The 12,105-nt window shown below is 43.7% G+C and overlaps 1 protein-coding gene across 12 annotated transcripts in view; it reads right to left on the bottom strand.

The window, feature by feature from the left end:
- Nucleotides 1-12,105, bottom strand: part of FOXP1 (forkhead box P1) — a 370,707-nt gene that overhangs the window by 38,335 nt on the left and 320,267 nt on the right. For all 12 annotated transcript variants that reach the window (XM_062585701.1, XM_062585713.1, XM_062585712.1 and 9 more), the window contains one exon: nucleotides 4,143-4,247. In XM_062585701.1, the coding sequence (XP_062441685.1) occupies nucleotides 4,143-4,247 (105 nt within the window). The remainder of the gene's footprint in view (nucleotides 1-4,142; nucleotides 4,248-12,105) is intronic.

Below are 12,105 nucleotides of genomic sequence, written 5' to 3'. Positions count from 1 at the left end.
ACGACAGGACGCCTCGGTATCCGTACCCGGCGTGCAGAAATGTTTCACAATGTAGTGCAGACAGACACTTGAGGTGTTTTCTAGTAAAACCAGCACGCTAACCGTGGGATTAAAAGTATTTATGCCTGCATATAAAGCTGGAATTAGGCGAGTTAGCTCAAGTTCGCGTCTCACCTGCTCACCAGGGGAGCGGAGCACGGGGAGGCTGGTGGTGTGGGGGGGACATTCGGGGTGCTTTTTGGGGCGACTTCGGGAAAACTTTCCCTCCTCGTGGCGCAGGTGTCACTAGAGGGCACTGTGGGATTTAGGCCACCCCGACCCGGCGCTGCGCGGCGGCGGCTCCCGCCGGGGCTCGAACCCGCCGCGCCGGGGAACGAGGGCGCTGCAGGAGCGGCCGCTCCGCTCGGCCCCGCGGCGGCTCCGGGCCCGGCGGCCCCGCTCCGCGCCCGGCCACGGGCTGCGCTAGCGGGAGGCGATGTCAGCGCCGAGCGTTTTGACATGCAAATGATAGCAATTAAGGCGTTTGAAACAATTTACGGTTTCCGGGCCTACTTCAACATGTATTAGCATATACCTGGTTTCTTTAATGTACACTTTGTTTTTGCAAAACCACAAACATCATTGCTGGAATTTCATGTGGAAGTGCTTAAGGGGTTGAAAGTTAACACCTTTGTGCGCGGAGCAGTCTCACAGTTGCTGCTAAACAAAAGCCTCTTTGTAGCAGCTTTCTCGAAATGTTTTCTTAACATGTTCCAAGTAGTTTTAGGCAGGCAACTAAAGTAAACAAGATGTTACCATGATAAAAACACTTGTGAAAACATTACAGAGTGCACTTAGTAGTTTCTTTCACATAAGCTCGCCTTCATTTTCTTCAAAGTTAAATTCGCATAAAGCAGCTTCCTAGAGTCAGGGTAATAGGGGATGGCAGGATCTCTCCCAAGGTGCGTGCATCTCATTTAAAGGCTATCTGCGACTTTGAAACGACTGCACACATCCAAATCACAATCCAAAAGAAAGAAAGAAAGAAACCCTATTCTATCTTCTCCTTCAGCGCCTGCCCTGGGTACCTTGCGGAATAAACCACTCTCCCTCCAGCAGCAACTTCCTAAGCGAGCTGCTGTATAGGGGCATATACACGTGTGTTGAGCTGTGTATATACGGGTATAGATATTTTTCTATCTGTAACGGTCTTTAAGCATATGCAAATGAAATCAAGAACAGAGTCATTTTTTTAAGGAAAGTCTGCGCGCTACTGATTGCTGCTTTCGTTGCAGCTTACGACGGGGATCCCAGTTAATGCACAAGGCACGGGTGCACCCTCCAGCCTTCACCTCGCCTCCTACAGCTCGGCAGAAGGCCGTCGGGATGCAGCAGTGCGACTGGACTCGGTTTTGGTTTTAGGCTCTGGACGATGCAGGGTGCTACTGTTTCACTAGGCTTAGCAGAGGCCCCTGCTGCTATCAGTTAGCTCTAACTGATATCACATCACATGATAACCAATAGCTGATAGATTAAACAAAACAACACTAAAACTGCAACTTATTTCAGAAAAAAAAGCAGGGAAATAAATGTGTACAATAGACTGAGTATCTGCTGGTTCTGATAAGCATCCTCCTGTTGGCTGTGAGTGAAAGACAACTAGGATCGTTATTTGTACAGTATTTATCTTTGAAATCAAGGGCCCTGTGGTGTACCTCACCTTGGGAACAAACACTACAGAATGATCACAGAAGAGTGTCAAATCTCTGGTTTTGATTTACCAACAGTTATGCTATTTCTTCCTCAGGAGGAAAAGAAATGAACCATGTTTTAGACCTGTGAGTCCTTTTTTCTCCCTTAACTGCAGAATCATTTTATTGGCATACGGGGCTTTCATTCCACATATAACTCCTCTTTGCTTTTTCTAACAGGCCTTTTTATGGAGGTAAGTGAAATTAAGCAATGTTCGATTGATACACTGGCTGTATTTCACTTGGTAAGCAAGAGCTTTTCTCTTGAGGGGGCTGTCAGAAGATCTTCTTGGATTATATAAGTACCAGAAACAAAGTTAAAGCATCTACCGGTTATCTTTTCATTGAGTAATGAATTTTCATAAATGGCAATATAATTTAAGGATGGATGCTCCACAGGAGACTTGAACGCTACGGTATCATTTTATGGAGAAACGCTCACTTCCTCACAGTGTCAATAGGCTGCCCAGGGACATTCGTTTCTGCACTTGTTCTGGGTTAAATATCACGCCGAACAATGCGACTTTGTCTAGAGAAAGTTTCTTCCATTGTAGAATTTGGATAATGAGAAAATTTACACGAGTCAATGGGTTTAAGAAAGTCGCACAAAATTTTTCTGTTGAAAGGTTCTGATGGGGGGAAAAGATGGATGCTTTGAAAGTGTAAATGATAAAAGAACTGAAATTTTGGAGCTGGGAGTAGATGGAGCCATTTCCTGCTGGGGAGTCCTAAGCTTGTAATGGTTTTCAGGCTATTTCTACCTCCTGATCACTCACAGCATCTCCAGGTGAACCAGCAGACTTGGTCTACTCATTGAAACAACTCAAAAATATCAAAGGAAACCAATCTTGTCTCCACCCATGACCCGTGATATAAGGGCTGTATTTTCTCCACATAACTGTGTCAAGTAGCGCACTGCTCCCCAAGTAGTCTTACTAAAACCAACAGACCTGCTATGGAACGGAGGATCCCGAGGGAAGGCAAGGAGGCATCTGCTAACCTTATATGACTACATGAGTTACTCCAGTATCTAATGCTATCACAGCACCTTCCCCTGGCGTTAAATGTAATAAAAATTAGAATTGTTTTAAAGGTTTAAATGCTACAGTGTGGCATATGAATATGAATGAGCTGGCAAGTATGGAGAGATTAGCATTTATTTCACTTAAGTGAACAACAGGATGAATTAAAAGAAATGAGGCCACCCTTCATGGAAATTTATGACTAGTAACTTCTTATTTTGTAATCCTCTTGTAATGAGAACCTTTTCATTACTGTGCCATTCCTTACTTGCAATCTATGTTTATAGTGGGACCAGTGCTGCTCCTCCTGAATTCAGGAGGATTTTGCCAGTGATTTCAGTGGAAGCAGAACCAGCCCATTTTGTTCTGAGAGCAAAAAACTATCTGCATGTCACCACCTAATAAACATCCTTTCACTTGCTATCTTCCTCTCCTCCCTTACCCCCCAAAAATCCAGGGAACTGCCCCAGAAAGACAAAACTGAGAGTTTTGCGACTAATTCTACTTATGCATCTTGAAGAATTCCACGTATTTACGTGGATTAACTTCAAGAGATCACCACTGCAAAGGAGAGCAGAACGTGTCCCTTTGCGCACGTAAATCATAAACCGTGCTTGGGCAGACCTAACGAGAGAACAGCCAGGGCACTTCGGAATGAACATCAGTGCACACTGCAGGGTGTACCTGGCCCTACCAGAAGGGCACGACTACCTGGCGAACACATCCGCGCTGCCGCGTGGAGGCACGAGGCTGATACGCACAGCAGCCACGTGCAAGGTTTCGGAGCGCTGCCTCTCCTCCCCTGCGCTGGATGCTCGCATTACCACGTACCAGCCCGTAATGCGCTGTTCACGCAACGCGTACAACTGTGTTCTTTGGCAGCAAGGGAAGGTCTGCAGCAAACTGCAGGGGCCCAATTAATATAATTATAGTTTATTTTTAGGAGTGTAGACTTTGTTCATTAGTTACTTATTTGACATAAATTAAATTTCACATGATGCTCTGCAATTCCCTGTTCAATTACGGAGTTAATTTCAGACTAAGTTTCTAAATTAAAGTGAAATCAAGGTTAAACCAAGGTTATATTATTTACATTATCAATACTGCAACTTAAAAAATTATTTAAATAATAATTAAAAAAAAGCAGGCTGCAGAATTGCAAACATTGTATTTTATAGTAATACACTGTGCAAGACCACACTTTCCCCACAGGGATAATTTAATATCCCCTGCTAAAATGTTCTTGGGCCTGATCCAAAAGCCACTGAAGGTGAAGGGAATTTTCTGTTGACTTCAGTGGCCTTTGGATCAGGCCCACGGTTAGTGACAGCACACAAAATTTTGAGGCATGCTTCCTATACAATCCGAGAGCCAAAAAAACCATTCTTACTTTAGAAACGACTGGAAGTCTTCACAAACTGCTTCGCAGCCTGGCCATTTGCATACACCATGTCCATAGAGCGGATGGCTATGTGAGTGCTCCTCATGGGATAAACTGGAGGAAAGAAAGAGAGAAAGTGTTGTAACTGCAACTCCTGCACCAAATTCACCGTGTCAAACACCTACGGCGACAAACAGCAGATCCCGAAACACCCCTTACATTGCACGGTACCCAACTGACTCTGCCTGTGGTTTCTCAAAACAAAATTAAGTACCATTTGCAGCGAAGCACGTGTCATTCTTACTTAGCTATCCTCCTACGTTTCATTCATTAATTAAAAGCTTTGTAAAGAATTTAAATTAACATGGATGGGGGAGAAATCATTTGACAGATCTGCTTAATATCCCACTTGGTATTTTGCTGAGAAATTTATGAACACTGCATATTTACAATTCAACTTCATCAGGAAGAGATGTCATCTCCATACAGCAATGCATTCTTAAAACACAACACGACCAGGACCTAAGGCGTTCCACAGCACTATGAAAAGAAAAGCACCAAGTCTGCAGCCCTCACTTTCCCACCACGCTATCTATCCCTTTATTTTTCTTTGGTCTTACAGTCATTTTTTCTTTCTTTTTTTTTTTTTTTTTTTTTGCACAAGTATAGCTTTTATATATCCCAGTAAAAGATTCATCAGTGTTTTCAAATGTAAAATTCATCATAAAAAAGGAACCACATAATCGCAGAATTCTTCAGTACGAGGGGTGAGTGGGGGCTACTGGCCTCACTAAGATTTGGCAGAAATGTCAGAGTGCTTTCTGGCCACTAAAACCAAGGTTAAAGCCCAAATTCTGATGCACACGAAGGGGTTAATCCTTCAGCGGGATTCCAATCAATACATAATGATTTGGCTGCACTGATCCAAGTCATGAGACGCTTTGATCCAGGCCATGTGCTGCTCGGGGAAATGTATCTGTTGCACTAACTGATGAACCATATTCTAAAATATTTTCTTTATTCAACTTCTGCATGGAAACTTCTTAAGTAAAGGAATTATTTTTGCAACAATTTCCATAACCTTAGATGACTTTAAACATAAAATGTCAAAATAATATTAAAATCTCTATTTTATGCTCACACACACATCTATTTTTCATAGCAATCTTTTTGCTAGAGTATGCCTGTGCCATATTATGAACTTCAAACATACACAAAGGATATGAACACATACCAGCATCTAGGTGTGGTTTTATGACTTATTTTAGCCTGGATTACAGGTAACGTTATGGATAAACACCTCTTTCTTGCCATTTTATGTTTATACACATGTGGAAATGCCATTTATTCTTGCTCTGTAATATTATCTGCCTGTGTACTGTAACAAAATTTTATTCTTGTATTATTTCTTAAGCACTGGATAGCAAGATCACTGTAGAACATACTCCTACGATGTTACCTCAAATACAAAGAAGCTGCATGATAAATTCCTGCCCAGATTCTGTCACTTTTGTGTTTAGGCCCAACAAGAATCTGAAGATAATTGAAAGCTATTTTTTCTTTAACTGCTCTTCAAGTAAAAAAAGTACAGACCTGCCTGTATTACAAGAAGGCGTACATAAATCTCATTTGTGATTTCATTAAAATTGTGGGTTTGATTGTTTCCAAGCAGTTCTTAAAGTAAACATGTATATATATACACACATACAAACACACATACATATGCACACACGCATAGATATATGTGTGTATGTATACACACACACACACACACACACACACACACACATAAAATCAGCAAGCTAGTTCCCTAAAAGAAAAAACAAACAAAATCACTTTTACAAAAGCTTCTTCTGCAAGTAAATACTGCATTGGTTTAACTTAATCAGCTGAACATGTAAGCAGGGAGAAGCTCTGTACGATGAGTTTTTAGAAGAACAAAGGCTTTCCAATGCTTTCCTTGCAAAGAAATTAGAAAAAATGCTACACCACACATTTCATCAACTGAGAAACACAGGAGATGGTTGAAGGAACACTGCTCACTCAAGCCAGATCGGCTGAGGGCCAACCTCCCTCTATATGCGTCAGAAGAGAGTAACTGGGAAAACAACGGTGATCTAAGCTGAGCCTGCACCACGGTTCACCAAAACGCTGGTTTCCGCAGCAAAGGCGGTTTGCAGAGTTCCCTCCCCGGGCACCGCTCTGCAGCCCCCCTCGATAACGCTGCTCCAGTGGCTGGTGGGACTCAATAAGCCGCTCTCCCTCCGGCAGGGAATAAATAAAAGCATGAGAAAGTAGTAATCAAGACTCCAGTAACGTCCATGAAGACCATGAGGGTTCTGATTTCAGTGTATTTAGCAGCACTCAAAAAAAAATCCAGCGTATTCATTTACCCAGTGAACATCACATACACCAAGAGGACAAGAGAAACACCACGTGCCCCAAAGCAAGGAGTAAGCCCTCTATGGCTCTTGAGCACTGTACATCCCACTACCCTATCAACAGGTGTCACACGGCTGAACCCCCCAGCAGGGCTTTTTTTGAGTTTCCTTGCAACAGCCTAAAGGCCATGGTCAAGCCAACAGAAAGCGTCCTACAGAGATTTGTATTTCTTAAATTCAAGTCCAAATCTACTTTCTTTCTAGGGCTCTCATGCAAGACGACAAACCATGCAGGCCATGATACGCTGGTATTGTGGCCAAGGAGAATGACTGAATGACCAAGGGAGTATCCACGGTAAGCTGTCAATAACCAGAAAAGCTGGTGTTGACCATAAGCAGGAACTTAAAAGGTCATTTTCCTAACAAGATGCTAAGCACAACATACTTAACACCTATATATAGCTTCCACTGCCATTCAGCAAAGCCCAGGAACTTCTGAAAAGTTACTACAACCAGATACTTTTAAGAACAAAAAAGCCCTCAGTGTTTAAAGAAAAAGACAGGCAGTAGCAGCAGGCTGCTGGCCGTTTTGAAGTTAGTTATTCCCATCCCATTCTGAGGTCTTTCAGTAGTGCATTTTGGTGACCTTTATGTGTCAGTACCAGATCACTGCTATTTTAGCCATCCCAATTTTGAAGATACTATAGATTGTCACTTGTTCAGTGACAGATGCTTAAGAAGCACCTCAAAACTCACACAAAGGGGTTTTATACAGAAGTGGATATAACGCAGAAAGGATACAGACCATGCAAATGGATGGAGAACTCTGTTTTCTGTTAGCCGATCCAAACGCTCACTTTGTTTAAGCAAATAGAGGTAGAAAATGAAGAGTTAAATCCAACACATAAGCAAACAGTTTTGTGGGCACAATATAAACATGTATTTTTAATTGTTCAATAATATTTTGTCTATATGCAAGCACAGTTTCTAAAATCTGGATGCGTCCTTGGTCTCCCCGCCTAAGACGGTATTTCAGAAGACCAGAACATTGGGAAACACAAGCAAGTTTGGGGTCTCTTTGATTTCTAATGACACATTAGAGTAGGTGTTTGTTTCTGTCGCTCTCTCCTTCCCAAGGAAGCACGTTAATGGTTGAGTGTTGAAGATCTAGCACTAGTCAGTGGAAGTGATTTTTATAACAATAGGTAATTTTAAAAGTAATGAAAGGATAAACAAAGCGTTTTTCCCTCCGCAACATATATTGCTGAAGATTTCCAGAAGTACTGGAAGAAAACTCACCATCTCCTCCAACAATTCCTGTTGTCCTAAGCTTGTACTTACACAACGCAAGTCACTCACATCATTACAGCCAATTAACTTCTGGAAAGGATCTGTTCTGCTATGGTAGACTCACATTTTGGGACACAAAACCTCATATTATAGAGAAACTATGGACAGCTAAGCCCAAATGAGGAGCCAAAAGGGCAGGATATTCAAAAGAGAGACAGAAACATTGGAGATGTCAGGAAAAACAGTGACCAGCACACTGGTAAGAAAGCTATTGGTGCTGCATGGTTTAATTCCACTCCTATCTACCGACCATGTGATACTGGGCACCATGCTTTTAAATAGTGGCAAAGAAATAAATCACGGGTGAATACAAAAACCAAACTTACTACCTCAGTAATAATAATTCTGCCACACAGCAGACCATATTTTAAATAATCACGATGCTGAAATACTTCTTATTGCACTATCTCTCTTCCACATCTGCTTTGGCCAATAATCGTTGCCAAAACACGGGGAGGAAGTCGGTGATGCAGAGAAGCATCCTTGATTTTCTAGTACAGTTAGGAAGCATCTGCTCATGTTTTAACAGTGTGGAGAACATGACTGAGCCACCTGCACGCTGAACTAAATCAATACCGTACCTCCTGCTCTCCTCCTGCAAGGGGTTTGAGCAGGGCCCCCATAGCAAGCAGAATGGCCTCTTTTTATTTATTTATTTATTTATTTACTTATGCATGCATGCTTTCCCAGGAGCAATGGGAAGTGAGTCCACCCAGCCCAGGCAAAAGGAGCCCACGGCTTGCCCGTCGCACCACCCTCGTCCCCACGCAGATCATGGAGCAGGTGAGGCAAAATGCCCCAATTCCAATCCCACGCACAAGGTCATGGGACACCATCGGGACCTGCGGCAGTGCCCCGTATTCAGGACTGCCTGCCAAGGTCTAAAGCTAATCAAAACACACTGGAGAAGTAAGGCTGGTGAAAAGACCAAAAGTCTCCGAGCTGCAAACACTTACTCTATTTGATCCAAAATCGAAATGGAAACAGTATGCTTAAAGCTTTGTGATTCCTCGGTCACCGGCAACAGGCAGACACCTGTCCTCTAATGCACCTTGCTGCCTTCACGACAAAATCCATTGCACAAAGATGTGTTTTGCAGTGGCGTTTCACTGGTGCAAACCCCTCTGACTTCACACTAGCATGGCTTAGCACAACTTTCCTCTCTATGCTGGGGAAAAAAAAAATTCAAAGAGAGTATTAAGCCATATATCTAAATGGCGCCAGTAACTGCTCAGAGAGCAGGACAATTTCCACTTCACCGGTGGATAAAGCTTGGCAGCAGGTCGGAGGCCTTCAGTAAGGGTGGCGTTTGATGTGCATGGCCAGTGGCAGCTCTTCGCAGAGTACCTTGCCTGGCTTGCACATTTTTGGTTACTCTTTAAACCTGTCTTTCTTTACCTCCCCACTGCTTTAGGACCTCGGACTAAAAGCAGCTCATCAAGCCCTATTGGAAGTAGCAGGAGTCATGTATTACATTTTAAAGGACTACATCGATTTAAGATAAATCATGTAAAAACTGCAGCCTACAGGCTGAAATCCTGCCTCCAACCTGTGTGCTCTAACTTGTACGCTTACGTAATTAAAAATTAGAGAGACGTGATATTGCTATTGTAACCCAAGGCCAGCAACGCGCCGGGGATCGCTGCCAGTTGTGCTTACGCTAGCTGGGGCGCTCTTCCTCCAAATCCCCGCTGCACGGGGCAGCCCGGACCATTTGCAACAAGACAAGGAACAAATCTGGCTCACGTTCCTCCTCTTTCCACCCTCCATCCCCACAGCCTGCTGCAAGAGTATAGCCAGACTGGATAATTATAATGATCATCTTCTGGTTTTAATCTACAAACTGATGTTTTGGATTAAAAAAAAAAAAAAAAATCTCAACACTCATCTCTCAGAGGACACTAAATGTACTATGTACTTCTTTAGTGGTCATCCTCCATTTTCAACCCTGCAACAAAACTGCCACGGGGCCTGGACAGCCCCTGCCCTACATAATTTCCTCAGAGAAACTGAATGTATTTCTAGACCACTCAAAAGAAGTGCCCATCGCCTCTCTCCCCCCTCCCCCCCCCCAAAAAAAAGCAATATTGAATCCATCACTTATCTCAGGTGGAAGTTCCATTCCCGCACTTGAATTCACCATTAATGAGTTTCTCTACTACTTAAAAATCACCTTTTTTTATTTTATTTTATTTCAACCTTGTGCCTAGGTACTGCAGTGAAAAGTACATCAAATATACCTAGACACACATGATTTGAAATGCTGGATTTTAAATTCCAGCATTGCTAACTAATGAGAACAATTTTTTCCCTCTTCCTCTTTGTAGCATCACTTCATGTACTTACATACCATAATCACATCCTCCTAGAGCCTCTATTTTTTCAGGGTGTAGATCTTTAATTCCCTTTAATCTGTCTTCATAGCCTATTCCCTCCAACTCCTTTATCACCCTAGCTGTTCTCTTCTCTATTTGCTCCAGTTTCTCTTTATCCTTTCTGCCAGAGAGTGGCCAATTGTACATCACACTCTAATTGTGGTTCAACTGGTTTTGCATAATGTGTAACAGGAAAAAAAAAAAGACAGACTCAGATGCAACACACATGTTTATACCTCCCATGACGCATTTACTGCTTTAACTAAGACACGGGGCACAGAATGTCCCACCTTAATTTCGCAGCCCCTATTATGCCTCAGTCATTTCCCACGTAATTGATGCCGAGCAGCGGATGTGTCATTTCGAACACGCAGTTTGGAATTTTTATTTCCTATCTGGACTACTTTCTACTTATCCTTGTTAAATCTCATTTTATTCCTCTTTGAGCAGTTCTCTAATTTATTCAGATGAAAATGGACTGATTCAGTATCTTAGTTTAATTAGAAAGAAAAAATGTGATCCTACCACTTTCTTGTTTTTTTTTTCTCTTCCTGAATTTCAGCACAGCAATGCTGTTGTTCCTACACACCCAATTCTTAGGGCGATTGCAAGGCTTTGGCCCCGATTCAGGAACGCTTTTAAGAAACGCTCAACTTTAAAAACACAGGATTAGACCTCGGACTTCACCGGGACCGAAGTGTAACACTACAAACACGCACACACACTTTGTATAAAAGGTCTTGTTTGCCCACGCTGTTTTACTGTAATTTATATTCCGTTGTTACATTTAAATTTATAGGAAAAGAAAACCCGGCGAAACAGGATCTATTCTTGTTTAACAAAATGGTTGTATTATTCTGTTACGCTTGGAGCAGAGGCAAGTCCTCCACCTCGGGGCAGGCTGCTCGCACGCCCCGGGGTACGACTAACGCCGACGGCTCACGGCCGAAAGCGCCCCGTCCACCAAACGCTCCCGCAACACCACCACCACCCCCTAGAGAAAAATAAAAAAGAAAAAGGTGCTGCTCTGCAAAATGCCCAGAAATATCGATTCTGGCGAATTACTGCTACGGAAGAGAAGCACTGCTAGAGCGTCGCTCGCCCTCCGAGGAGCGCTGCACCGCGCGTGTACTGTAAAAAGCACGTGCCGCCGCAGGCGCCGCGCCGTCTACCGGTTTGTGTTTGCCACGAGCCATAACAAATAGTCGCAGGAAAGCGGAAAAAAACACCGGGCAGCGGAACGCGAGGCGCCGGCGCAGCCGCAGACCCCGCTCCCGCGGGCGGCCCGCCGTGCCACGCCGGCGTCTCGCCGCCTGAACCGGGCAACGCGCGGAGCGAAGAGAATTAAACAAAAATAATAATAATAAAAGGTAAAGAAGTGGGCTTGCGTGACGTACACGGCCCGCCAGCGTCGCTCGCTGCTTTGCGCCTCGTGCATTAATTCGCAGTGTGAACTCCGGTGAGGGTATTTCTCGCGAGCGAGGCTTCCTGCAGAGCTGCTGGGAGAGCCGGGCTGCGACCTGGGGTTGTTGCTATTATTATTCTTTTTTTTTCCCCTCTTTCTCCCCCCCCCACCCTATAAATTGGATTCCACAATAAAACAAACAGCAGAACACAGGTTGCCGAGAGTTAAAATCTACTTTTTCCACTACATTGACCACGGCACCCACGGGCACAGCTACAACGTCTTTCCATGAACGGGACAGCTTGCCATATGGATGCAGACACCGAACAAGCTGTACAACTCCTGGCGACAAGTGCCTAGGGGACTGTCCTATATTAGCACCACCTGTGCCGGGGAAATTGCGCTCTGTGGATCAAGTGGTATTTAAGGACCCATCGTGATGTTATTTTTTGAGTACACAC

Source organism: Rhea pennata, chromosome 12 (genome assembly GCF_028389875.1).
Source record: "Rhea pennata isolate bPtePen1 chromosome 12, bPtePen1.pri, whole genome shotgun sequence".
In the NCBI taxonomy this organism is placed as follows: Eukaryota; Metazoa; Chordata; class Aves; order Rheiformes; family Rheidae; genus Rhea; species Rhea pennata.
Note: the sequence above shows the minus strand (reverse complement) of the source record. Positions and strands in the feature narration are given on the sequence as shown.